The sequence below is a fragment of the Pogoniulus pusillus genome, chromosome 24, assembly GCF_015220805.1.
Source record: "Pogoniulus pusillus isolate bPogPus1 chromosome 24, bPogPus1.pri, whole genome shotgun sequence".
NCBI lineage: Eukaryota > Metazoa > Chordata > Aves > Piciformes > Lybiidae > Pogoniulus > Pogoniulus pusillus.
This window is the reverse complement of record NC_087287.1, coordinates 10303638-10331626: the sequence shown is the minus strand read 5'-3', so window position 1 is coordinate 10331626 and position 27989 is coordinate 10303638. Positions and strand designations below refer to the sequence as shown.

Below are 27989 nucleotides of genomic sequence, written 5' to 3'. Positions count from 1 at the left end.
GCTGATGTTGGCTTCCACCGCCCCAAACAAGCCCCAACACCTTGGCAGTGCCCCCTCAGGGCAGGGCGAGCTGCCTGGCCAAAGCCTCGCCCTGTACTGGTGCTGCTCCCCTGAAAGTGGGGATGTGCCTACACCCCAGTGTCACCAGGGGCTCCAGCACCTGGCCCAAGGGAGGTGCCTCATAGTCCACATGGTCCCCACGTGGTTCTGTGACCCCATCTCAGCCATGGCCACAGCAACAAAATCCTTGGCTACATGGCTACTGGCCCTACCCTAAGCTGGCACCGTTGGCAGGCTCCAAAGTAAGGCTGGACCAGTGTCCCCAGTAGGAGTGGCACTGGTGGCACTTTCCAGCATCAGTTCTGGCTTTGGCTGAGCCCTATGCCCGCGGCTTTACAAGCTCTCCTGGTTGGGAAGCTGCTGGAAAAGTTGTGCCTAAGGAAAGGTGGTTTTGGGGATCCTGCTGGTGGCCCCAGGGGACCACGGGGCCACCCACCCAGCCCATGCCTTCTGAGCCCACGGGGCCAACTCCCTGCACAGCGGGCAGAGCCCTCACCCACAACAAAGCAATTCCAGAGCGCTGGAAAAGGCAGGCAGCATGGCAAGGAGAGGAGGCAGAGTGCCGGCGCCTGCTGAGACTGGGACCACACGCACCGAAATGGAGGCACAAAGCCCCCCATGCCCCAGAGGTGTCTGTTTTCTGCTGGCAAGCAGGAGGCTGAGTCCCCAACCCTCCAACCAGCACCCGGCAGATGCTCAGAGCCTGCAGAATGTGTATGGGGAATGAAATCCTTTGCAGGGCAACTCTCCAGGGCTCTTTAAGCTCTCCTAGGGCCTCTCAGGGTGAAAGGTCCTGGGTGCAGAGCAGCCAGGACATGGTGGGCACAGCCCAGGGCAGCTGCAGGGACAGGGAGAGGAGCAGGAACAGCTCATGACACTTCAGGTTTGCCAGAGCCCAGGATCGTGCAAGCTAGGCACATCCCCATGCCAGGGCAGAAGGCAAGGAAGAGCTTGGGCAGGCATGGCTGCCCTGTGACCACGGGGGCACGGGTGTGCAGGAGTGAGCAGAGCAGCTCGTGACTCTCTCCACAGCTCGGCAGCCCTGGGAAGCGTGGGGCTGAGCCCCCCATGCAGTGTGTGGGGTGCCCGGGTGGAGCCCAGGTGCAGGGTGGAGGCTCAGCAGCTTGCCTGCAAGCCCGGGCATGCGTCCAGGCACTGAAAACACGGCTGCTGCCTCCCCCTCACTGCACCACATGGCAAAGGGCTCCTTGCACTGCTGCTGCTGCCACCCACCCCTGCCGAACAGAGGGGGTCCTTGCCCCCTACCCGTCCTCCTCCTCAGTCCCACCAGAGCTCTGCTAGAAGGGTTCTGACCTTTTGTGGGTGCACCAGATGCCAGCAGTGATTTCGAGGGGGCAGAAGAGTCTTCTTCCACACCAGGGTGACAGGAATCTGAGAGAAGTGAGGGGCAGAAACCACCCCAGCTCTGTGCCCTGTGTCCCTGCCAAGGTGCGCAGGTGCCGAGGGGAAGGAGATCCCAGCGCCGGGGCAGCAGGGGAAGGAGATCCCAGCGCCGGGGCAGCAGGGGGGAAGGAGGTCCCAGCGCCGGGGCAGCAGGGGGGAAGGAGATCCCAGCGCCGGGGCAGCAGGGGGGAAGGAGATCCCAGCGCCGGGGCAGCAGGGGGGAAGGAGATCCCAGCGCCGGGGCAGCAGGGGAAGGAGATCCCAGCGCCGGGGCAGCAGGGGAAGGAGATCCCAGCGCCGGGGCAGCAGGGGGGAAGGAGATCCCAGCGCCGGGGCAGCAGGGGGGAAGGAGATCCCAGCGCCGGGGCAGCAGGGGAAGGAGATCCCAGCGCCGGGGCAGCAGGGGGAAGGAGATCCCAGCGCCGGGGCAGCAGGGGGAAGGAGATCCCAGCGCCGGGGCAGCAGGGGGAAGGAGATCCCAGCGCCGGGGCAGCAGGGGAAGGAGATCCCAGCCCGGACATTGATTTTATTTTTTAAGAATAAAAAAACCACAACAACCCAGACAGACAAAACTTCCTGAAAACAGCTTCCTACCTCATAATTTCACAGAAATTAGCTTGGAAACGTCATTTGCTATCCCCCTGCTCCCGTATTGTCTCCAGGCTCTGCCCATTCCCACCCTGCCACAGCCCCCTGGGGTGCAGGCAGTGCCAGCCTGTTGTGCCAAGGGGTGCAGACCCCCACCCCACATGTATCTGTGAGGCAGGGCAGAGCCAAACCCCTTTTCCTCCTCCATGGTGACTCCTCGGGTCCTGGGATGGGGAGCAGGAGGGTTTGGGTGGCCCCAGCGGGCTTGGACCCACCCTCAGCTCTCCAGCCTGGTACAGGAACACGGGGCTGGGCACTTTGAGGAGGGTGACCTAGCAAAGGGGCTACAGAGTGAACACCAACTGCCACCTTAGGTACCACTTTTCCAGCCCAAGCATCACTGGCCCAGCGCAGCCCCTGGGCACCGTGTGTCTCCAGGAATCAGCCCAGTGGCTTTGCACCCCTCGACAGCAGGGCAGCCCTGTCCTGGCACTAAGGGGTTAATAAACTCGGTTCTGACTATGAAATTAGACCCCTAAGAAAACGACCAACCCCCGCTTTTGCCCTCCCCACTCCCCCCTCCCCACAATAACCCCGGTTCATTTATGGTCCCTCCGTGCAGGTGCCAGGGGGCATTGGCAGAGGCTGGGGACAACCAGGCACCGGCAGTGACCTGCCTGCAGCAGACACAGCGGGGTTGGTGGCTTCATGCCAGGCTCGGGGTGCTAGTCCTTGGGGGGCTTCTTGCTGCGGGCATTCCACATGCCACGCTTGGAGTGGTAGTAGTGGTAAAAGTTCCTGAGACGCAAGCGCTCCACCTCCAGCCCGCTCTGCAGGACCCTGCAGGTGATAGACAGAGGGATGGATGTGGCTTCTCTAGATTGGCATGGCCAGTCCTGCCCCTGGGCATTCAGAGGGTCTAGGACCCCACAGTCTCACCTGTCCAGCAGTTCCCAGTCCTCCCCACCCCAGCGGTCTCTGAACTCCTCTGTGTTCATCCCTCCCACGCGGTCGAAGTCTGACTTGTAGATGCCGAAGAGACCAAAGCCATTCACCTCCCAGTAGCCTGGAGAAGGGAGAGCAAAGAGGGATGTGGGTTGATCCCCAAGGCTGTCACCTCTGTCTGCCACCTGGGAACCGCAGGACCACCCTGTCCCAACCCTTCTACCCACCACAGAGCCATTCCCATCACTGCCACCTCCCATGCAGGCGACAGCCCAGTTTTGGGGGACATCACACCCAGTGTTCATAGAACAGTTTGAGGTGGAAGGAACCTCAAAGATCATCTAGTTCCAATGCCCCTGGCACTGGCAGGGGCACCTCCCTCTAGACCCCTGGATGTCCAGGGAGGAGACATCCACAGCCTTCCACCGGTGTTCCTCAAGCACTCATCCCTTGGCTCGAACCTCATCTTGCTGAAACAGGACAAACCCTCCCAGCCCTGCAGCCCTAAGCACAGCCCGCAGCCCTCCCCGTGCTGGGAGGGGACACTCCCTGTGCAGGGAGGGGACACTCCCCGGCTGAGTGGGCGGGCAAGGAGATGCCACTGACCATTGGGCTCCCGCGGGGAGCTGCCGCAGCCCAGGCGCATGACGATGGGCGCGTAGGCCAGCTTGCCCTCCACGCAGTGCTTGCGGATGCTGTCCAGGATGTTGCGGGGGAAGTGGATGTGCAGGTCACAGAGGAACACGATGCTGTGCCCGTCCTGTGGGAAGGAACACACACGGACAGGTGGGTCAAGGCAAGCAGCTGCACCCAGGAGAGCTGTTGCCCGCCCCTAGGCTCACCTCCACCGTGTCCACGCCAGCCTGCAGCCCGGCTGAGCGCTCAAAGTTCCCCGTGCGCCGCAGGTACTGGTAGCTGAGGAAGGCAACAGGGTAGTTAAAGCTGGTGACTGAAAGGGACACAGGCAAGGCGGGGGAGGGCAAGGACCAGCAGTGAGGAGGGGGGACCTTCTCAGGAAGGGGGTCAGGTGCCTACAATTCACACTGAGGGCATCCCCCCCCCCAGAGGTTTCTGCATCCCCAGCCTCTCCAGAAAGCATGTTTAAATCCCCCCAAAAAAGAGGTGGAGGAGAGGGGCAGCAGAGGAGGGATCTGGGCAAGGCTGGAGAAGGATCACCACCAGGCTGGACCATCCCATCCTGAGGAGCCCTACAGACCCCTCTTCAACAGCCTCAGGGGGAGCAGGTGGGACCTCATGTTTGTGTGGGGTGGGTTACCGAGGCAGATGGGCATCTTGTAGAGCCTTCTCAACGTCCATGTCATCACTATCAAAGTCCACCAGGATGACATTGAAGTTGGCATCCTTTGTAGCCTCATACAGGTGGGCCATGTCCGAGATGAACTGCTGGACCCAGCGGGCCTGGTTCTTCACTGCCAGACACAGACACAAACATGCCTCAGGCTTGCCACAGGGGTTCCAAGAGCCCCCCCGCCCCGCCCCAGCCAAACCAACGCCCCAGGTGGTGAGAAGCAAGAGCCTCAGCATGCCATGAGAAGCAAGAACCTCCTCCCTGCTGGGCCAGCCTGGAGGATGCAGTCAGGGAGCTGCCTTCACCCACCAGAGGACGCTGAGGGCAGAGGCAGCAGCAGAGACCCCGGAGAGATGTGTCCTGCTGTCACTTACCGGGTACCACAAAGTGCACCATGACGTCCTGCTTCCAGCTGAGCTGCAGGGGCTGGCACAGGATGGGTTTGCCATAAAGGACGCTCCAGGTGCTGGGCTGGGGCTCAGTGGGCCCCAAGGGCAGTCTGTCAGGGTTGGCCTCGGCGCTGTCGTCCTGCTTGCCCTGGTGCAGGAGGACGTAGACGTACTCGGAGAGCCGCACCGTCCGCTGGCCCCGCTCTGACAGCTCCAGCTCCAGCAGGTACCGGTTCCCCCGGGCTGTGTCCCGGCGCTTCTCCACGTTGATGATCCTCAGCAGGGTGTAGATGCTATGGAGAAAGGAATCTTAAAAATCACAGAAGGTCTTCTTCAACCAAAATGAGTCCAACACTTAACCCAGCACCGCCAGGGTACCACCAAACCATGACCCTCAGTACCACAGCTTTGAAGTCCCTCCAGGGATGGGGACTCCACCACTGCCCTGGCCAGCCTGGACCAGGCTTTGGCAACCCTCAAAGGAAAGAAATTGTTCCTCATGTCCAACCTAAACTTCCCTTGGGGCAACCTGAGGCCATTTCCTCTTGTCGCTTGTTCCTTGGGAGAGGAGGCAAACCCCCATCTGGCTCCAACCTCCTTTCAGAGAGTCTGAGAGATCCAGCAGGTTTCCCCTCAACCTCCTTTTCCCCAGAACCAACAACTCCAGATCCCTCAGCTGCTCTTCTTCATAAGGAGAAGCATCTGAAAGCACCATCGCCACAGGCTCTGCTCCCTTGCAGCTTCTTTGCTCGAGGGGTTGGCCTGAACCCACCTTCCAGCTCACCTTGTCCCAAGGAGCCAAGCAGGGCCAAGGCACATCTCCCAGCCTGCCACCCACACCCCACCCCCTCCCTACCCTCCATTCTTCTCGTTGAGCTTCTCCATGTACTGGGCCACCACGTCGACGACCTCGCTCTCGCTGAGCTGCAGGTTGCCTGACACGTTGCAGCGGAGGTCGTTCCAGTCGGAGCGCAGCAGCTCGAAGTCCACAGAGCTGACACTGAACGTCCTCTGCCAGTTGATGGAGTCCTCCAGCCAGCTCTGCTGCAGCTCCCCGGTCTCATAGCTGTAGTCTGACACCTCTTCCTCTTCCTCCTCCTCCTCTTCCTCCTGGCCCTTTCCCTCCTGCTGGGACGTGGTTGTTTCTGACATCTTCAGAAAGGATGTCACTCGTGTCCCCTCTGAGCGGGTGGCCTCGGAGGAGTTGTAGTCAGTGGTAGCTGCTGTCCTGCCTGGGGAAGAGGTTGTCTCCTCATGGGTCTCCCTACTGAAGAGTCCTTCGGTGCCAAGGGCAAGGAGGTTGGGCAGTCCCCGCTGCTTGGCCCCCAGCTTGGACAACTGATCCCACTTTCTGCCACCTGCGCGGGCACTCTTCCGCCTAGCAGGATCCCTCTCCTTGGAGATGTTGCTCAGGAGCCAGGGTGTCCGGCGGCCAGAGGTGGCATGGAGCTTGCTGGAGGTGATGGGATGCTTCTGAGGGCTCCTGGAGCGCAGATGGACTTTCTTCAGGGGCTTCGGGTAAAGGAAGATGCCAGGGAAAGCTGGCTCCTGGGCTGGGGCTTTGCGCTTCCCTGGCTGCAGCCTGGTGATGTAAACCTTCTCCTGGGCTTTCTGGGCCTTCTTGTCCTCCCTGGGTGGTGCAGCCTTGCTGGGAGATGGTGTTTTGGCTTTGCCCCCAAAGATGGGAACAGAGAGGTGGGGTTGGAGGCTCAAGGTCTCTGCATGCTTCGGTGTTGCCAGCAGCCCCAGCTCATCCTCCTCGCCCTCGCTGTGATCCTGTGGTAACCACCTGAGCCTCCGTCCACGGACATGCTCCAGTGCAGGACCAGTGTCCTCGCCATGGAGGCCCTCAAGAGTGGCTGCTGGGCTGGTACTGGCCTGGTGGGATGTGTCCCATCTTCCCAGCTGCCCAGGTGTGCCCCACTTCTCCTGGGCCTGGCCTTGCTTTCGGTGGAAGCTGTAATAGTCCAGGTCATCCCCATAATCCCTGGTGACCAGAGGTGCCTCTTTCCCTATCCCTCCAGGGACCAGCCCCAAGCTCTTCTCCTTGGCTTCAGGAGGTGGGTCTGTGGGCTCTGGGCTGTCTACTCCTTCCTCTTCCTCATCATCATCCTCCAAGAAATCTGGGGAGGTAAAGGCAGAGACAAATACCCTGAGGGTCCAGGCTGCTCAGCACCCACCCTAGCTGAGGAGGCAAAAATTGTATCCAGCAAGAGATGAACCCTTGAGCAGGCACTGGGTGAGGGAGATGGAGCCAGTGGACACTAATGGCCACCAGAGCTGGCAGCAAGGAGCACACCAAGCCTGACAGGGCTTTGCCAGGCTGCAAACCAAGGGGAAGGCAGGCTCGGAGCAACCCCTGCTGTGAGCACCTCCAGACTCCACACCAGGTCTGGTCTTATCCTGCTGCCCACTGGCCAGGCCAACCCAGAAGATGTGGACACACAGCTTCAAGAAGCAGAGAGACCAAATCCCAACCTTAGTATCCCACTTTCCATATCACAGAATCCAAACAGTGTGGGGTTGGAAGGGACCTCTGGAGATCATCCAATCCAACCACCCTGCTCCAGAAGTCACCCACACCAGGCTGCCCAGAATCACAAAGTCCAGGTGGGTTTGAGATCTCTCCAGAGGAGGAGACTTCACAACCTGGAGTCTGGGCAGGGCTTTGCATTGGAGCCAAGCAAGATGTGTGACCACGGAGTGCTTCACACAGCCCTGCTCTCCTCAAGCCCCTGACCATTACTGGGGCCATCCCAGTAAGCCTCATCTCCAAGTGTCCAGGCTGGTGGGTGAAGATGTTGGGTGCTCAGCCACACATCAAGCTGCTGAGACGCCCGGAGAGCTGCCAGCAGTGACTCACTGTCTGCGTTGAGGAAGAGAAACGCTCGCTGGCGAGGATCCTCCTCCTCTTCATCCATCTTCATGTACTTGTAGAAACCAAACCTGGAGATGGAGGGGGAAGGATGAGGTGCTGGAGGTAAGGGAGGGGCAAACACACAAAAGAGACACGCTGGCACACGCGAGCCCATGCAGGGAGGAACGTCCTCAGCTATGGCACAGCACCTGGGCACAGCCTGGCTCTGGAGGGAGCTGGGATTCCCAAAATTCAGGAGCACTGCCAGCTCTCAAGCTGCTACATGCCTGAGAGATGGGGAAAGAGCCAGCCTGGAGGCGGCCCATGGAAGCGTGGAGGACAGGGCCTGGAGACACACAGCTGAGGAGGCATCATCTCAGCACTGTTCCGCCAGCTCTTCGAGCTCCCTGTTGGCATGAGCACCTGCCTGCCCCTGCAGGTGCCCCCTCTGGCACTTACTTCTCCAGGTAGAGGGGGGACTCCCTGTAGAAGCATTTGTTCTCCGTCTCCATGTGAGTGAGGCGCGTGAAGTCGTTGGGGTACACGAACGAGAGGTAGACCTGGGGAGATGACCACGCTGCCATCACCCGGGAGCAGGGTGGGCTTCTTCCGAGGGAGCGAGTGCCAGCAGGGCTAGGAGCAGGAGACCTGAGCCCACCAGCACGGCCCCTCAGCACCAAGGCGACCCTCTGCATCTCAAACACCATGCAGGGCTTTTAACCCAAACTCTTCCAGGTCAAGATGAGGGAAGCTCAGCCTGATCCCTCAACCAGAGGCATTTTCTCTTGGGTTTTCCTAGGTGGAAACATCCCTGCCCTGGGCTGGGGGCAAAGCCTTTGGCTTGGCCACGTCTACCATCGGAGCAGGAGCCCATCCCTGTCACACTTACAAACTGCAGGCCCTGGTAGCGGGCGATGGGGAAGTCCTTCACCACGTAGGTGGGGCTGTAGGCACAGGGCACCAGCACGTTCTCCACTCGAGAGGCCTCGATTGCAGGGGCTGAGGAGAAGCAGGCACAGCTCAGCCCCAGGCTGTGGCCCACCACCCCTGTAACTCAATCCATGTGATAGTTTGTAGCCCAAGCCATCCCAGCCTGCCCCCCATACAGACCCCAGCAGTGACACCACCACCCAAGACATGTGCAGAAGGCAGGGCAGACGTTCTGGGTGCCTCTGACAGCCAGACCTTGCTTCTTCCCCCCCACCAAAACCCCACAGAGATTGTGTGAGGGTGCAGTCCCACCCACTTACTGAGGAAGAAGGTGTCCCTGGGGTCAGACTTCAGCATGTCAGCCCCGTGCTCATCCTGCTGAGCCTCCCAGAGGTAGCTCCCACTGTGGCTGGCCAAGGTCTGGGGGATGTGCTCCACGTGGTTCATCTTCAGGGCGGATTCATCTGAAGGTGAGCACAGAGGCTGAACCCCTCAGGCATACCTCTCAGTGCTCCTGTTCTCCCAGGAGCATCCTCCAGGGTGGCACTTCCCATCCTTCCCGCTGAGAGGGCTTTGAGGATTGTGGATTCCTCCAGCCCCCAGGGGAGCAAAGGGAGCAGCTGGCCAAACTCAGCTCCTCCAGCCCTCTCCCCTGCTGAAGACCCTGGGACTAATCAGCCTAATGATTATTGCCAGCAGTTAATGAGCACGGAGAGGACAAGGGTACAGCTGATCTCAGCCAGGCAGCTCGGGCTCCACGCTCAAAGACAAGGGGTGGGAACACCCCGCGGCTTTAACTGCCAAGGACACAGGAACAAAAATGTCCTGCCCACAGAGGTGCAGGAACTTGAAACATGAGCTGGTTCTGCCTCCTGCCGAGGGATGAGGATGGCAGGTCACCTTCAGCTGTCAACCAGCCCCCAGAACTCCCCGTGGGAGGTCACCTTACTCTGGTCACCTTGGCCTGCACCCTTGGGTGCTCCCTTTGCAGGGGAGCTGTTGGGAGCAGGCAGGTTCTAAAATCCACTCCTGAGCCTCAGATTGCTCTGCTCAATGTGGGAAAAGGCTCCAGACCCCTCCCAGGGCTGCATACTACTGGTGTGCCCCATGCCACAGGGGTAGGGTCCCCAGTGTGACCAGAGTGACCTGGCTCCACCCTGGGGTGCTGCTGGGGCCCATGGGGCCACGAAGCAGGAAGGAGAAACGGAGAGAGGCAACTCTGATGGACACCATCCATCCCATGGGCACCTGCACCCACACCACAGCAGTGCCCCACATCACTCTTCTTCCCACCAAGCACTGTCCCCTCCTGCCTCACTGGCCCCATCAAGGCAGGGCTGGTGGACAGCCCTGCAGCACACTGAGCACTGGGGCAGCATCCATCTGTCAGGTCCTTTCTGCTCGTGGGAAGGGGCAGGGGGCAGAAGATCTCTAGATGCAATTAAACCTTGGAACATCACTCCCGGTGCCTGCGACAGCTCCTCAGAGCCAGGCCCTGGAGCCAGCCCTCCACAGTGCCACCAGTGGGGACAAGCAGGGATCATCACCAGAGCTGTTTCTCATTTGTGGGAGGGTTGCAGCACACCCAGCATCACCCCAACCCACCACAGCCCCTTGCCTCCTTCCTCACACCCAGGAGGAGCTAAGAGGGGTTGGGAGGCTGGGACCTTCCCCCAGGATCTCTTTTTCTCCAGGATCTCATCTCCTTCCCAGGCTTTGCTGCTGTTTTCCCCTAGTTGGCACCAGCCCCTGGAAACCTCACATGCAGTGGCCCTCACCTGTGTAAAGGGAGATGTAGGAGGAGTCAATCACTTCGAATTTCAAGCTGGGCAGGAAAACTCTCCACTAGGAAAGGCAAAAAGAGAAGGAGAATGAGGAAGGGTGGTTCAGGAAGCAGCTGCCCAACCCCAGGCACCCCAGGATGAGTCCTCCTGTGTCCTCAGCTCCCAAAGACTTCCCTGTGCTGATCCCAGCTTCAACCCTGCAGGAACAAGGGGGAGAACTGATTTTGCCCCAGCACAGACCCAGGCCCATTTTCTGCCCCCACCCAAGTGATCTGGGATCAGCAGGTGTCCCCTACATGAGGGGGAAGGGGAAGGCTCCCGGAGGTGGGACACAGGCTCATGAAGCTTCCCTCTCAGGTGCCACCTGACCACCCATGGTCCTTCCCCACTCCTGGAAGTGTTCAAGGACAGGCTGGATGGGGATTAGAGCAACCTGGTCTACAGGAAAGTGTCCCTGGCAGAAGGGGTAGAGCCATACGGTCCCTTCCAACCCAACCCATGCCATGATTCCAGGCCAGGCAGGTCAGATCCAGCCCCAGCACCACTGACACCAAGGGAGGCAGCAGTGCCCATCCTGCCTCACAGGGAGGGGCAACGCTGGGGCGGGGGGGCAGGTTCTCCACATGCCCCCCTTCAAGTCGGGAGATAGAGCAGAGGGACCACAGCCCCCAGCAAGGACTTGAACCAAAGATGATCTGCACCAAGTCCTACTCCACCTCCTCTCCTTTCTGCAGTGCCGCCTGGAGGCACATCAGCAGCTACGTCTGCACCGACTAGAGAGGGTCTTCAGAGCTGCACCACTGAGCTTGAGCTTTAAAAGCATCTGGAGCCTTTGTCCAGACAAGCCTCTGGTGCCCACGGGCAGCGTGCTGGGGTCCTGCTTTTCTGCTCTCCTTTCTCTGAAGATCTGACAGGCTTCCCTCCCTCCAGCAAAACCCATCTGCCCCTCTGCTTGCTTTTCACAGCAGCCACGCAGGTCTTATCGGGGTTGGGGAGGAGGAGAGGGCAAGGCTGAGCTGGAGGAGGAGGATGCCGGGGAGGAAGGGGTGGCAGCAGCCTCCCCCATGCTTTGCTGGCACAAGTTTGACTCCGGTGATTAATGGCTTGGGAGAAAGGAAACCTTTGCTGAGGAGCCAACATCTGCCCCTCCCCTCCCAGCTCCTGACACCCACTGCAGGCTTTGCCAGGGCTGTGCAGCCAAGGCAGACAAGTCCGGATCTGAAACCCGTGGTGTCTCTAGAGGGGGGAGAGAAAAAAGGGCCACTCCATCACCTTGGCCATCGCTCCTACCACTGAAGCTGGGATGAAGCCAGCTAGGTGAGCTGCACTGGTAGATGGTGTCCTGGGACGTGTCTGCTCTGAGCTCTCCTTGTCCATGGCAGTGGCTCCCCAAAGAAGCCCAGAGTGGGGACCTTCTTCCCTCCACCAGCCCTTCTGCAGCAGGCCAAGGAGAAGGGATGGGATTGGCCATGTGGCACTGAGTGTCCCAGCACCACAGAAGTCTGGGGCAGAGGGACCAATCCATCAGCACCCATTACAGGAGCAGGAGGGAGGGACAGTCAGGTCTTCAGCTCCCAAACACCATCAGCATGAAAGGCTGGGATGAGCACAGAGAAAGGCAGCCTGGGCTGGGTGTCCTGTGCAAGAGCAGCCCAGCGAGATGGGGAGATGAGCCCCCAGCTCCAGCACTGACACCGACTCGTCCCCTCTGCACCCTGAGCCACTGCCAGCCACGAGCTGGGGAACTGCACCTTTGCTCTAGGACAAGGCAGCTCAGTGTGCATCAGGGGAGCCCTGGTGCTAGCTCTTGACAGGACAAGCCCAAGAGAAGCACAACAGGAGGACATTTACTCACACCAACTTCCACATGGTCTGAACCTCGGTCGTCTTGTTTGTGGAGCAGCTCGAAGTAGTAGCGCCTGGAGGACATGAGGCTGCGCGGGATGGGAAGGAGCCGGTCAGAAACCATGGCTGAGCCAACTGCAGCTGCTGCCAGGGTGGTGGCAGCTCCCCTTCTAGAGCAGCCAGCCCAAGGAAATCCTCCCTGTCCTGCTCACGTGGGGCTAAACCTTCCTGGGGCAAGGAGACAGGCAGCATGATGTGGGCATCTGCTACCCCATCCCACTGCTGAGAAGCTTCATGAGATCAGAGCGTGCTCCATCCCCATCTCATCACCTGCAGAGGTGGTTGAAGCCACCAACACCTTCAAGACATGGACTTTGGGGCACAGCTGGTTTAGTTCCTGTCCAACCCAGACCCCATATGCCTTTAGGGAAGAGACCACAGCCAAAGACTCCTCCCAGGAAGGAGAAGCTGGCCAGTCAGTGTTGAGCCAGCAGCTCCACACAGTCCCCCTGACTCCATCCACCCAGGACGGGTGGCAGGAGCAGGGACACTCACCGTAGAGGCTTGGAGACTTGTGAGCTGAATTTGGTGAACTCTCCTGGTGCTGTCCACTCTGTGCCCAGCTGGGTGAGGAAGAAGGAGCGTGTGAGAACACCAGAGACACCATGGGCCAAGTGGCTACAAGGCCCAAGCCCTGCCAGCCTGCAAGGATCAGGCTCTGCCAGACTTCTCAGGCTAGAGGATATTCCAGGAGCTTTGCTTGTCCCCAGCTGGTGGCACTTCTGCCACAAGACCCTGTCATTGGACAGTGACACCAAGATGCCAAGAAGGCATGGGTGTGGTAACAGCCCATCAGGCTTGCAGGTAGAGGAGTTAACACCAAGAAAACCCAGGAGCAAAGATTAAATCTCCTGTTCTGAAGCTGGTCTTTGGTAGCTATTATTAGAATGGGACCAAGAGAAGATGGTCCTTCAAAATCCAAACCAGGCATAGCCAGGGGCAGAGAAAGGACCAGGCTGAAACAACCTAGCACTTCCCAAGGGCACAAAGAAGCAGGAGAGCTGCTCAGTGAAGTGACACATGGGCCCTGCACGCTCCCTTTGAGAGCTGCTGGAGCTGAGGGACAATCTGTGGTGAGCTGAAGAGCACCCATGGATTTGAACCATCATTGAGACCTGGGGGTGCCCAGAAGGCACTCAGGATGGTATCAGCAAGCTAGGAGCGCAGAGTGAGGCACACGAGGGCAGAGACTCTCAGTGGGAGCTGGAGCAGCCCTGGTGTGGGGAAAGGCAGAAGGTGAAGGATGGTGGCACACACCTTGCCCACGAAGGCAGCCAGCCGGGAGTTGGAGGGGCTGTCATCAGAGCTGAGCCAGAACTCTGAGTTGTCATCTGAAGCCACAGAGAACTGGAAATCCCCTGTGGAGAGCAAAGGAGGAGCTCACCACGGAGGGACAGGGCAGCCCCAGTGGCGTGGGCTCAGCCTCGGCAGCTCCTCGTGAGATGAGAAGTGGATGGATGGGATGGACAGATGGATGGATGGGATGGGGCCACCTTGGACAGCGTGTCCTGTGTGGCTTTGCCTCTCAGAGCAACCAGGGAAAAGGGTTTGTGCTCTAGAAGGACCCTCCTGCCTGGGAGCCAGGGACCTCAAGAGCTTTCTGTCCTCATATGGCCCAAGAAGGGGGAAGGAGACAGCTTCTCCAGGGAGAGAAGAGGCCAAGCTCCGTCACTCACCATCCTTGAAAGGGTGGATGTAGCCAAAAATCCTCATCCCATAGTTCTTCCACTTGGGTGACACTGCCAGCTTCTTCACCGTGGTGCGGGTCTGCAGAGGAGACACAGGGGCAGGTCATGCCCAGGCTCATGCCTTCCACTAGCATCACCTATCCCACCTCCTCCTTGTTATCCTGGTTTCCCATGCCCCCGACACCAGAGGAGCCATGGAAACCTCCATAGAGGTCCCTCCACCTCTGCTTCCACCCCTGCTCTGCTGTGAATTATCTGCCCCGAACCAAACCAAAAAGCCTGTGAGCAAAGGTCTTGAGGACCAAGCCCACAGCCAGTGAAGATCCAGCAGCACCCAGAAAGGAACAAGAGGACTTTCCTGCTGACCCACCACTGCCATGCCCTGGGACTCACATGGGGAAAGAGTGGGAAATGGAGGTTCTTCCTCAGGTGCCTCACAGCCCCTCCACACCAGTCTTCGAAGACGTGCAAGTTTGCTTTCCCTTTGTACTGCAGGACAAGAGGGGGAGATGAGCAGGGTGTCCTCCTCACGTCCTCCCACACCTCCCAAGGGCAGTGTGACATGGATGTCACACCCTAGGGATGTCAGCTGCCCAGCCTCAGCTCTTCTGCAGAGACACCCTTGTGCCAGCCCCAGGGTCACAAGGCCAACATCCAGCAGATAACTCTCCTAGTGCTGCTCCTTTGGTCCCAGGTACACTTGGACAAGGGTTGTTACCTCGTTAGGGCACCCAAAAGCCTGCCCTCATCCTTCACCCACCTTTATCCCACTGGCACACAGCCAGCTCCAGGAGATGGGCACAGCATGGACCCATCTGGAGAAGACATGCAGCAGGATGTCCCCTTGCACAGGCTGATGGGGCTGATCCACCCGAGGAACTTATCCTCATGGTCTCCATATGACAACCCCAATACCAGGCAAAGACCCCAGGACAGGTGACAGAGAGCAAGGAGGCTGGCTGGAGGTGGCTTTAAGAGGCTGAAGGGACATGGTCTGCAGGCTGCCCAAGGAGGAGCTAGGCAGACCTCCTCTTGGGACCTCCTGCACCACCACCACTCCCCTGCTTTGCGGCTTCCTGCCCACCCACCTGCTCGTTCCAGGGCAGAGCCTGCTTGGTCAGGTTGAGTTTGGGGTGCGTGGCGGCTCGGTCAGAGAGCTGGCCTCTGGAGAGCCAGCTGTCCAGGTCCTGCCCGTCGCTCTGCCAGCGGAGCAGAAGGGAGAGATGAGACTTGAGGGGACCAAGGCAGCCCAGCTGTGCTTGCAGGAGGTTTCCCTAAATCTAAACTCCTCACTTTGAGTGTCAAGCCCTGCCAAATCATCCTGAAAGCTTTCAAAGTTAACAGCAAAGCAAGCAGCGCCTGGAGGAGATCAAAACCATTGGCAAGATGTCCCAGGGAGCAGAGATTCAAAGTGTTCCACCTAAACCCAGTTCCTTCCCCTGCAGAGGGAAACTTCTCCAAAACAGAGAGGTTTCTTTTAATCTGAGATGTTGGGCTGCTCTGATGGGCTACTGGGAAAGGAAAAATCATGGCACTGTTTGGGTTGGAAAAGCCCTCCACGATCATTCAGTCCAAGCATAAGCTCAACACCACCATGGCCACTAAACCATGTCCCCAAGTGCCATGGCCATATATTTCTTGAACAAGTGGGACAGTGACCTCACCACCTCCCTGGACAGCCTGCCCCAATGCCTGACCACTCTTGCAGGAAATGAATTGTTCCTGACTCCAAGGTAGCCCTCCCCTGGCACAATGTCAGGCTATTGCCTCTCCTTCTATCACCTGATACTAGTGAGAAGAGACCAACCCCCACCTGGCTCCAACCTCCTTTCAAGGAGTTAAAGAAGCTGAGGGAGAGACCTCATTACCCTCTATTTCTCCAGGATGAACAACCCAAGCTCCCTCAGCTGCTCCTCACCAGACCTATCCTTCAGACCCCTCACTGGCCTTGTTGCCCTTCTCTGGACCCACTCCACCTGCAGGAGAGCAGAAGCAATCTCAGTGGCTGCTGAGTGGATGGGGGGGATGTCTCTCCATTCTCCCTCTCCCTTTAAAGGGATTAGGTTAATCCCATTGCTTGTGTCTCAGAGTTTCAAGGGATTAGGTGAGTTCCCACCTGTCCTCAGCCTGATGGAGAGGTGATGTGGTGAGGAAGAGCTGGGAACTTCCTCCTCCTCCTCCACCACCTTGGCAGCTGCAGGCAGAGCTGAGCCAGACTGCACTATCCTGTGGGATGGGACCAAGGAGGACATGCACGTCCAGTGCCAGGAGGATTCACCATCACTGTCCTCTGTGGCCTTGGCCATGGTGGAAAGGACCAAGTGACCCCTGAAGAGCAGAGCCCAGCTCCGAGCCCCACAGTGTCACGACATGCAGCCCAGTGCCAAAGCAGCAATTAGCAGACTGCCTGAATGAGCTCATTAGCACCAACGGAGGGGACAGTGCCCTTGGAAGATGTGGCATAACTGCCACCCTCCTCCCAGGACAGCCAAAGCACAATTCCTGCTGTCCCCTGTCTTCACCCAGCCCCTGCCTCCTCCTCATTCTTCCCTCTGTCCCTGGTTAATAAGTCGCTGGGAGAGCTCAGAGCAGGGCTGGTGCTTGTCCCCTGCCGGTCAGGCACAGCCACTATCCCCATCCCCATTCCTCATCCCCTAACTGCTGCCTGGCCTGCAGTCAGCTCTCCCAAAGCTCCCAGCACCTGGAAAAACCTCTTGGTCCCTCCGCAGAGAGGGACCAGGACAAGTCACCATCTGTCTGGTGCAACAAGTGCAGAGGATAAGCCACCAGCATCCCAGCCAGTGGACAAAGGACCAGCCCTGCCTAACAGCAAGATCCACAGCTGGGAGCTTTCCAGGAGGCACATTCCTCATCTCTCGAAGCCACCTGGTTCTACTCCAGCTCGTGGAGTCCTTTTTGCAGTTGAGGTGGGGCAGGGGACACTATGTGGCTTCCTTCCTCTGCCATCCCACCCACCTGCCCAGCTCTGAAGCCTCCTGGTGACAGCAATGTGAACTGTTCATCAGTGTGCCCTTGTGCCTACGATGCCCCCTGGGCTGTTAGCAAGGAGAGATCCTCTCTCCAGCTTCTGTATCCTGCTGGAATATACTGGGTCCAGTTTGGAGCTCTCCAGTTCAAGGCAGACAAGTGGAGGTTAGCAAGATGGAGCAGAGGACACGGGAGAAGGTGCCATTTCCCAGCAAAGCAGAACGTTACTGTTGGTGACAAGATGGAGGTTCAGAGAAGATGATACTGGAACCTTCTCAGAGGAGCACAGGGACAGGACAAGAGGCACAATGTGCAGCACTACAAGTTTCGGGGGGGGCACTGGGGTTTCTCCACCATGAGGGCTGCTGAGCAGAACCAGAGAGCTTGTGCCCTCTCCATCCTTGGACCTGCTCAGTGGGACAAGGCTTGGAGCACCCTGCTCTACCTGGCTGTGTGCTGGGTAGCCCACTTGGACCAACCACCTCCACAAGCCCCTTCCCACAGGACCCCAGCTCCAGCTCTCCCATTACCATCAGCTCCTCCTCATGGCTCTCACTGGACTCCTCAGCCTTCCTCCGCCGCGCCGACGTCTGTGCCACCACCGGCCGCCTGCCAGGGTCTGTCACCTCCCCCAGTCTCTCACCATCTGCGAGGGGAGCAGAAGGGGTGAGCCCAGAGCCACCTCCCACACCATCCCCATCCCAACAACACTCCTCTTTTGGGAACATCCCCTGTGCCAGCCCAGGGAAGGGCATCACTGCTGCTTCCAGGCAGGAGGGACATGAGGGTTGGCAGCAGGGGGAACAACAACTTGGGAGCGATTCTGGCTGTGACTCTCCTCATTACATTTGCACTAAGCAGCTTGTGGCAGCTCAGCAGCAGCAGGTTTAATTACACACACACACCCCCACCCCGTGGCCCTTTACATAAGAGGCAGCTGGGATAAGCTGCTGGGAGATCCCCCTCCCTATCCATCCCTGGGGACATCCCTGCCCCTTTGTCCCCTTACCTCCCAGCTCTCCTGGAACATCCCACTGCTCTGCCCTGAGCACACTGGCTCTGAACCTCTCCCAGCCTCATGCTAAAGGCACCATGGTGAAGATGAAGATCTTGCTGTCAGCCCAGTCACAGACACCTGGGGGGTCCCCCTGCAGCTCACACCTGTCTTCCTTGGGGGGAGGTCAGGGGAGGGGGAATTTCCACAGCCTCTGCTTCCAAGCATTAAAATAACCACATAGCCCTGAAATAACTGTGCAGGGCTGGAAAATGTACCAAGGTTTCTGAGGGAGGGGCACAGGGCTGCCTCTGAACATTTAAAGCCCCCCCAAAATCCTGGTGGGATGGAGAGAGGATTCTGGTGCAGGCACACAGCTTGGCTCTGTGTTTCAAAGCAGCACTGAGGGAAGCTCCATGCAATGCTCAGGGAAGAGGGTGTCCAAGAGTCACCGCCACAAACATCCCTCAGGGTCCCCAAAAATAACTCCCCCCCCCCAATATCACAGTAAGGGGGTGCTCCAGATGTGATGAGCAGCAGCACAGCTCTGTCCCCAGGCTGAGGGCATCGTGGTGAGGGGGTCACCAACACACTGCCAAGGGTATAGCAAGATGCCCCTGATCCCTCCACATAACCCCAGCAGCAAGTCCTGGGGGGCTCCTACCCTCAAAAAGAACAGAAACAACCCGAGTGGGAGCTGCTGGGGTGGCTTCAGAGCCCATAACCCAGCCAAGAAGGGGCTCTGGGTGCCCCCAGAGCCCTCTGCCACACATCCCCCATGCCATTAGTATTCCAGCGGCCGTGCAGCCAGCGTCTCCTTGGAGATGGCAGCACAAATCCCATCCCCACCGCGGGGACAGGAAATTAAGCTCTAAAGCCCCTTCTTCTGCTCCCAGCCATTCTTCAACCCTGGCAGCTCCAGTGCTCTCTTGGCAGCTCCCCGCCTCCCTCCTCCCCTCACCCTTCTTCATCCTCACGGCACTCCAGGGAGGGTGATGGGGACATGGCAGGGAGGAATGGGACTGGATCCAGAACCCCATACTCCTTCACCCTTGAGACCCTCCCCCTCCCTCCAGGGATGTTCATGCCACCCCTCAGCGTGCCAGGGCAGCACTGATGCATGGATCCCACAGTGCTGATCCATGGATTAATCACAGCCATCAGGAGTCCAATGCTCCCAAGGGACCTGCAAGGGATGGGATGCAGCAGCCGGCTCTGTGGTACCCACAGAGGGTATCTCCTCTGGCCTCGGAGCAGATGCACTCATCTCCCATGGGATTTGCCAGCTCAGCAGCCATTTGGGTTGCAGACTGGGAGTGCCAGGCTGCCCCCAGGACACACTAACCCTCCCACACACACCTCTGTTGCCAAGCCCCAGCTCCCGGTGAACAAACCCAAGCCAGCAGCATCCTGAGCTGCATTCACAGGGATGTCTGGATGTGGCCACTCCTCTTTTTGCTCTCTTTTGGGTACCACACCTGGGTTTGTGCCCTGCACCCAGGCACTGGGTAAACTGGAGAGAAATTTTACATAAATTGGAGCAAAATGGAGAAAAAGCCCAACCAACCAACCCACCCACATGTTCCCTCCATCTTTAAAGGTTCTCAAAGACACTGAGCCATGAGCCCTCTGCTCCTGTCCCACCACCTGGCTGCAGCCCCTCCCAAGCTCAAACGACTCCTCTCAGGGAACACTAAGAAGCAGGGCAGGGCTTGTGCTCCCTGCCTTGCTTTGTACCAGAATTAGATGTCACCACTCTCTGGGTAACAGCAAAGCTCAGAACCTGTGTGCCCTCAGCAGACTCTCAGAGAGAATCTGCTTGGGAAGGAGACAGCTGCTCACTCCAAGGGGCAGCCACCTCCCAGGAGGAGTGAAAGCCCCAGCAAAGCTTCCAGGTCCTGTGCCAATGGTTATTCACCTGCAATTTAAATATTGGGTGGGAGAGCTAAGGGCAGCCTTTGGCCAAACCCCCAGGTGCCACCCAGCCCAGAGACCAACAACCCCTTGATGAGGGAGGGAAAGGCCAGAACCTTGCACCAATCGGCATCACTTTGCTCCCTCCAAAACCATCAACTCCTCAGGTCTGAACCTCAGCCCTGCAAGGGAGGAGTGAATCAGGGGGCATGAGGAGAGGGGAAAACAGTACTGGTAGGAAGGAAAGGTTTGGTTCCCCTCTTGGTTACCTCCTGCACATCCCCTCAGCAGCCTCCAGACCTGTGAGTCATGCCCAGCCCTGCAGCACCTCCCTGGATCAGAGGCACCACCGCTGCACCAGTTAATCCCAATAACCTTCCTCCTTCCCTCCCCAGGGCCCAGAAGGGCAGGCAGCAGGGCTGAGAGGAGGGGCAGGTCTAGAGGACAGGGACCTGCTCTCGGGGTGCTGGCAGGGATGCCCTGAGAGCTCTTGCCCCAGCGATGCAGAGTGATGCATACACACCTGGAGCAAGGAGATGCACAAAGCTTCACCCTGCTGCCAGCCTCAGCAGCCTCCAGACAACCAGCCAGGGCCAGCAGTGGTCCCTGGGATGAGAGCACAGATGGAAGGGGCCAAGTCCTGACCCCATCACAGGGCATGGGGTGAAGATTTTCCCTGTTATCACCACGAGCCCCCCCCCAAGCTTGCCCCCCTGCTCCAAGGAGCACAGAGAGCCTTTCAGGCACAGGCTCCTGCCTCCCCACCTCCCTCCTCCTCCTCTCCAGCAGGCTGAGGGCATGTAGCTTGCTCACCCCAAACACAGCTCCTTTCTTCAGCTGGGTTTTGGAGTCAGGATTTCTCCTGCAGCTTTCTGGAGCCCTTCCAAGCCCTCCAGTATGGTTAGGGATGCTTCTCACTTGTACTTCCTCCTGCAGCTCCTAATTGCTCCCAACAAGTCTCACTTGCTTGCAGCAAACTCCTTCTGCTCTCCCCCACCACATCCCCAGATCAGTCACCTGAGGTTAAACTCAGACATGGCCCAGCAAGCCCAGCTGGCTTGGCATGGATGGGGGGAAACTCAAGGAGCACCCACAAAAAGATCAAGCCTGGGATTTCCAAAAGCTTCAGCTCCATCGTGCCAGGTCACCACCAAACCACGTCCATCAGCATCACATCTCCATGGCTTTGAAACCTCTCCAGGGATGAGGACTCCACCACTGCCCTGGGCAGCCTGCACCAGGTCTTGACAACCCTCAAGGAGAAAAAAATTGTTCCTCCTGTTCAACCTCAACCTTCACGAGCATCTGCAGAGATGCTTTGCCTTTGGAGCAGAGCCTTTTCCTGATCAAAAGCCAACACACCAGTCCCAGCCCTCTGGGCCAAGTGAAGCCAAACACCACATCAGCAGCCCACCAAGATGTCCCTTTAGGCAACCCCACAACACCTCCTGGCACAGCCACCCAGTGCACCATGGCTGATGCCATTACAGGTTCAGAGGGCATCAAACCAGCTAGCTTTGGGACGTGGCTCTTCAGCACCATGCCACCATGACCAGTCCCCCAGGCCAGGACCCACCTGCTCCTCACCCCTAAGCTCCCTCAATTGCCTCTTTGACGGTAGAGCCAGTTGCACAGAGGGGCTGTGACCGCAGGCACGCATCTGTCACCCAGCTGGGGATGTTCTCAGCTCCCTGCATCCCTCCCAGCCCAGTGCAAAGATGTCCTTCCCCAAGCCTCTCTGGGGTGCCATGCTGGAGGAGCAGATGATCTGAAGCTACTCAGCTCCAGCACGGAGTGGTGAGGCTGGGGGGGGAAATACCATAGAGTAAAGGGTCCTGCCAGCCCAGTGGCTGGCCAGACAGGCTTTCCAGAGCCCCCTTCCACAGGGATCCGTCTTTTTCCCGACTCAGAGGAGGGAAGGAGTGACCCCACCTCGATGCAGAACATCAGCAGCTCCGCAGCTGGCTTGGGAGGCTTCAAATGAAGCCCCGAGAAGAGAAACACAGCAGAGGAAATGAGTTGACAGCAAATGGCCACGTTAGAGGGGATGGGGAACGTTCTGGGGGTTGCTTTATGTCCCTTTTCATGTTTTCAGAAGGACTTGGGCTGACAGAGCATGGCACAACCCGCGGCTGGGGACCTGCCGACATATCTCAACGGCCACCCGTGTCAAAAGCATCCCCTCCCTGCCCCGGGTCTGGGGTCTCTGCAGGGAGCTGAAACGACAAAACACCCCCACAACGCCTGCCCTGGGGAGGGGCCAGGCAGCTCCCAGGACAAAGCAAAGGACGAAGCATCCCTGGAAGCAGCCGCATGCCTGCTGTGCTGGGAATCCCGGCGTGTGCAGGGCGAATCCCCAAGGAACCGCTCCCATCCCACACCGAATACCTCGGGCAGAGGGAGCCGGAGCCGGGGCCAGAGCTACGAAGCCCTTTTCGCTGGGTGCGGGGTCGGGGCCAGGCTCCCCACACCTCCTGCCTTACCGACCATGGCTGCGGCACCGAGCTCAGCACGGGGTCCCCTCGCTGTCACTGCCGTCCCCTGCGGCCCCAGGGCTGGGCGGGCAGAGCAGAGACAGGGCCAGGCCCGGGTACCCTGCGCCGTGCCAGCGCTGGGGTGCAGCGCAGCCAGCCCTTAGCCTCGCCAGGCCAGAGGCGGCAGGGCAGAGCTAAGGATAAATTGAATTACCCTGATGTAATCCGTTTGCTGTCGAGCCCTGCAATCCCCCTCCCCCCCCCAGCCTCGGGGGACTTTCTGGGGGATCTCCCAGGCAGCAGGGGCCAGGCTGGGGAGAGGTGCCAAGGCAGCTGTGCGTTTGAAGAGCCACTTTTTTGCCTCTGAGTAACCCAAATTAGGCACCTTTTTCCCCTTGTACTTCCCCCTCTTCCCATCACCTTCCTACAAGCCCTGACGTGCCCTCAGCTCCCCCCCAGCCAAAGCACAGGGCTCTCTTGTCCATCCATCCTCCTCCTTTCCATCCAGCTGGCTCTTGGCAGGTCCAGCATCGTGACAAAGAACCGATTCAGGGGAGCAGGGCACCTGAGAGCAGCAGGGCAAGGAGCCCAAGGCAAAGGGCTGTGGGGGTTCCTGACACCACAACAAGCCTGGTTTCCTACTCCCAACCTCCCTGAACAGCAGCAGAGATGGGACCAGCTTTCCCTGGCCCCAGGACCCAGTGCCAAGGAATGTCTGGAGACACCAGGGAGAGGAGAGTGGGGCAATATCAGGAGGAAGAAAAGCAGCAAACAGCCTCCTCACAAACCTGCTGCCCCTTACCATCCCCTTCCCGACCTACTCTCGGCATTCCTGACAAAAGGAATGAAGCCCTCCACAGCTGGCAGCAGTTCAGCATCCCAGGTGAAGACGAAGCACTATCAACAACCACTCTATCCCAAAGGGACATCATCTCTGGGGGTCCCTGCACCTCAGCCCACACCCCCTCCCGACTTGAGAGACCCCCAAGGGCAGGTCCCCAGGGAGGGACATGGCTCTGCCAGCAGCAGGGGGCGCCCAAACCCACGGCTGCTCCCTGCTTGGAGCCTTTGGGGAGCCTCTGGGCATAGCAGAGACGTGTCCCCAGGGTCATGCACCAGCAGATCCTCCAGATGAAGGTCTCAAAGATGTAGCCAGACTCTCCTGCAGGAGTCAAGGAGCCTGGCTGGGCTTTCCTCCCCAGATGGTCCATTTTAGCTGTGAATTGGCTTTAGCCTCCCCCAACACGGATCCTGCTCTCCCCAGTCACAAACCCTCCCAAATCCCAGCTCCCAGTACAGCCACATCTTCAGCACCAGCGACAACTCCACGACTCAATGCCCACGGCAAGGCAGCTGCCAGGCAGGAGAAGCAGCCCCTGCCAAGAGCCAGTTCAGAATTTTACTGTCATTTTTTTTCCCCCCCACTTCTTCCTTTTTTTCCCTCCTTGTTCTCTTCCCACCTGGAAGCAGCATTTCCACCCCATTGCCTCGGAGCAGTTTCCAGCTGGGAGAACACCTAAATGGCCTCATTATTTCAGATGAGGAATCCATGTGTTCAATTCAGCAGAGAAGGATAATTATCTACTTGTAGAAGATAAGAAAAGGAGAAGGGAGAGAGAGATTTTCTCAGGGACCTCTGAAGTCCCTGGATGCTCCAGCTCCACATGTGACCACTGGCTGGGCCAAGGGGACACAGGTAGCCCCCAGATAATCCCCCTGCATTTCCACTATGCTCCTCAACATCTGCAGACCCCTGCTTGGCCTGGTCCTCCTCACTAAACTCCTCAAGACTCATGTCCTGCAACTTCAGCCTGCAGAAGGTCCCTCTGATGGGTGACATTTCACTTAATAAGGGTTAATTAACCCTTTTCTATACATTGTCTGCCAGCCAACAGCAGGTCAGGGCTTCAGGCAGAGGCATTCTCACTCATGGTGGCCAAAAAAAAAAGTCTCCAAATCTCAGACACCTTTTGGTGCACAGACCCACACAGAAATGCTGTGAATCCTGCATCCCTCTCCAGCCACCTTTACCCCTCTGGGGATAAATGTACTCCCATCCCAAAAGGATCTGGAAGCAGGACACATCAAAGCTCTCCACAACAAGGTCTTAGCTGGCAGGAGATCTCATGGATTCACAGATCAGGAGGTGGAAGGAGACACAAGCCAGGAGGGCATGGTGACCCCACACATCCCCTTGTTCACTTCAGCCCAGGGACACCCACTAAGCCCTGGGGAACACTGAGTGCCATCTGCTTTCTGCTGGGAACACAGCGCACACTGGCAGCTGCACTCCACCACGGCTTCAGACACGTCCCCTGTAAAAGCTGGGAGACAGGGAAGAGCAACCTCTAGCCCCACCACAGCCATGGGAGGCAAGTTCTTCCTTCAGCAAGATGTGAAGGTGGCTTCAGTGTGAGCAAGGTGGAGGGAGAAAAACCTCTCTGGGCAGAGCGAGCTGCCCTGGAGCCCTTCTCCAAGCACAGCTCAGCCCCAAACCCTTCCCTCTCCCCCTAAACTCTTGCACCAGCTTTTTCTTGTAGATATTCCCCCCCACCCCAGATACAGATATTTTTCTTTTTCCTTTTTTTTTGTTTAACTCCAACATTATTCCACCTAAAGCAGGTGCCTGGCACTCTCAGTTCTCCCACTCCAGCTCTCTGTTGGATTGCAGCAGCAGGACTGGGATCCATCTACAGGTGAATCCCTTCCCCAGCTCCCACTCAACCCCTTTCCAACACCATGCTTCCAGAAAAATAAATAATCAGCAGGACCTAAACTTCAGCTTTCCCACAGGCACCTGTGGCAGCAGCACCTCGCTGGAAAGCAGAGGGGCATGATCCAGCCGAGGTCAGGTCCAGCCTCCTCTGGGGAGCACCTACTTCACTGCACCCCAGAGAGAGGAGGTGTGTGTGTACAGTCCCCATGGCACTGGATGAATCCAAATCCCATCACTGGACCAGTGGAAGACACCATTAGAGCATAGTCCTCATCCAGCACCTCTGAAGCCATGATCCCCCCACACTGTCCCTATTCACTACATGTCCTCCTCTCTTGTCCCACCTCCCTCAAAAGCCAGGTACCGACCAACCCCAGCGCACAGCCAGAGCAGGACTGGGCATCCCCTTACTGCTGCAGCAAACCCCCACCACAGAGCATCCCGAGGGACAGGCTGGGATTCAGGGCACGTCGGAGAGGGCAGGAAGCAGCACCCACAGCACTCAGCACCCAAAAGCACACCCAGGGAAGGCACCAGAACAAAGGCATTGCTCTGGGCATCCTCCCAGGATTAAGCCCCGAGAAAAACCTTGTCTAGCCTCGCACGGCTGCATCCCGATACGCGGAGGGCCCCGCACCTGGGTTTTCCCAGCCAGCCAGCAGCAGGGCCGGCGATCCCACAACATTCCCCGCCCACCCGAGGCTGCCGGCCCTCCTCAGCACCGGGAGACATCACGGAGACACGGGGCAGCTGCTCCTGGCCAGACTTTCCCAACTTCTGGCTTTTCCATCTCGAGTAACCCTGCAGCAGCGAGGAGCCATCCGCCTCCCACCTCCCCTCCTCCGGGGGATGCACAGCAGCTCATTTCCTGCTTCCCTCATTAGCATCAGACCGATGGCATCGTAAGGCCCCAAAATGTGCAGGCTCATGCTGCTCCTAGGTCGGAAACTTTGCCTTTGCCAGCTGCGAGCCTTTGCCGGCCACCCCTCCGCTCCCACCGGCGCCACGAAGCCTCACTAAGCACCAACTCCCACTTCTTCCGAATTTTTGGGGTTTGTTTTTTTGGACAAAAACCGCTAGGCGAGTTCAGCCCCAGCACAAACGTTCCAGCTCAAGTTTCATCCGTCAGGATTTCGTGCCCTGGAGCAGCCCAACGAGGTCTGCAAGGATGAAGCTGAAGGTGCTGGCACCTGCCCCGCCGCAGCATCCCGGGCTGGGGGAGGATGGATTTTATCCAGGCTGAGGAAGGGAAAGGCTGGAAGGGTTGGGTTTGCCCCTTCCAGGCAGCGACGAGCTGCTATAAATGGCCTTCTTTGTCATCGCAGCCAGAGCGGCGGATGGAAAAATGAGGACGGAGCAGCTCGGGGAGGGGGTGGAGGGTGCGAAAATGAGAAATCCCCGACCAGTTCGGGGTCCCTTATGAGTCTCCTCTGGGGACCACGGTCCCTGAAAGTACAATGCTGGGGTGCGGTGCCAAGGTGCCGGTGATGGGGTCCTGCTCTCCCCAAACCCACCTGGGTGCTGCAGGATGGAAAGACGCCGTTGGAAGGGGGGGACCCTACTGGGTGCGAGTCGGAGCCCCGGGGGTGCTGGGTGACAGCGGAGCCGGAAGCAGCGGGTCCCCTCCCCGGGGGTGCTGGGTGACAGCGAGGGGTTCTCTGGAAGCAGCTTGGTGGGGTAGAGAGCACCCACCACACTTTGAAGGGGGAGAAGACCCCTAAACCCCAGCAGAGCCTCTCACCGAGAGGCAATGGGGGTCAAGAGACTCCCCAGTCCTGCCACCGGTTCGCGGGGGTGTCCCCGTTACCTCTGCCGTAGGCGAAGGGGAGGCGCAGGGCGCGGCCCTGGCGCACCAGGCTGATGTGGAGGTAGGTGAACCAGACGGCGAAGGTGAGCAGCACCAGCAGCAGCAGCAGCTTCAGCTGCTTCCGGAGCTTCTTCACCGGGAGCCGCGGCATCCTGCCGCCCGCATCGCCCCCGCCGCCGGTACCGGCCTAGCCCCGGCCCATCGGGCTCCAGCCCGGGCTTGTCCAGCCCTAGCCCAGCCCGGTCGCTACGGGCCGGCTACGAGGGCAGCGGGGCGGCGGCTCGGCGCGGAGCCCCCCGCCCGCCCGGTGCATGGCCGCCGCCCCGGCGCCGGCTCCACGGCTAGGCAATGAATGAGCGGGGCCGCGCCCGCACCCGGCCCGAGCGACGGCGCCGCCCGCCAATCGCGGCTCGCCCCGCGCGGCGCCGCCGCCAATGGCTGCCCAGGGAGGCGGGGCTTGGGGAGGCGCCGCGCGTCTCCAGGCAGCGCGAGCGCCGCGGGCGAGACCACGCAGAGAGCGGCGGGGGAGGTCCGGACCCGCTCCCGGACCCGTTCCCGTTCTCACTTCTGCTGCCAGTCCCATTCCCGTTTTCAACTCCTCCCCAGTCCCAGCCAGTTCCCGGCCCGCTACGAAGCCGTTCTCGTTTCTAGACCCGTTCGCAGTGCAGTTCCAAGCCCTGTCCTGGCCCCGTTCCTAGACCTGTTCCAAACCAGTTCCTGACCACGTTCCCAGAACCGTTCCAAATGCTTTCCGGGCTGCGCTCCTAGCCCAGTCTCGGGCCCTTCCCCAGAACCATTCCCAGACTCGTTCCAGACTCGTTCCCGGCCCCATTCCCAGCCCATTCCTGCCCCTGCGCGGCGGGAGGGCGGCGGTGGCGGAGCGGGAGGGGAAGCCCTCTGCATGCCGCGGGGACCGGCGGGGCCGTACCCGGGTTCTTGCTCCCTCCCCGGCGGGAGCGGTTCGCTCTCGCCGAGCTGCAGTGGGGTGGGCGATATGTCCCCGATCGCCCCTCACTGGGTGCGGGGGTGCCCCTGATCCCGCCTCGCTGGGCGCAGGGACCTCCCGGGGCCGAAGCCGCCTCTACCGGCAGGACCATCGGATAGCACAAGGACTGCAGCTCGCCCTGTACGAATCCCGACGGTAATTAACAACAAGGTTTAATTAGGGTGAGGGACACGCAGGCTCTTGGGCGGCTCCTCGGGGCTTGCGCTCCGCGGGCGCTCCGCGGCTGAGACC

General features: G+C 59.2%; 1 protein-coding gene across 2 annotated transcripts; it reads right to left on the bottom strand.

The window, feature by feature from the left end:
* Positions 1–1970: 1970 nt before the first annotated feature.
* On the bottom strand, positions 1971–27084 carry B4GALNT4 (beta-1,4-N-acetyl-galactosaminyltransferase 4). 2 transcript variants are annotated; one of them, XM_064163514.1, is made up of 20 exons: positions 26753–27084; positions 17378–17493; positions 14948–15058; positions 14253–14348; positions 13848–13938; positions 13429–13529; positions 12667–12734; positions 12122–12200; positions 10261–10327; positions 8803–8946; positions 8442–8551; positions 8012–8112; positions 7559–7641; positions 5552–6818; positions 4681–4988; positions 4274–4427; positions 3840–3912; positions 3604–3757; positions 2992–3118; positions 1971–2892 (listed from the first exon to the last, which is right to left on the bottom strand). In XM_064163514.1, the coding sequence occupies exons 1-20, from the start codon at positions 26901–26903 to the stop codon at positions 2778–2780; spliced, it is 3516 nt and encodes a 1171-aa protein (XP_064019584.1). In that variant the 5' UTR covers positions 26904–27084; the 3' UTR covers positions 1971–2777. The 2 variants fall into 2 exon arrangements, with proteins under 2 accessions (XP_064019584.1, XP_064019585.1); XM_064163515.1 differs by lacking the exons at positions 13429–13529; positions 14253–14348; positions 14948–15058; positions 17378–17493; positions 26753–27084 and having other exon boundaries at positions 13848–13915.
* Positions 27085–27989: the final 905 nt, after the last annotated feature.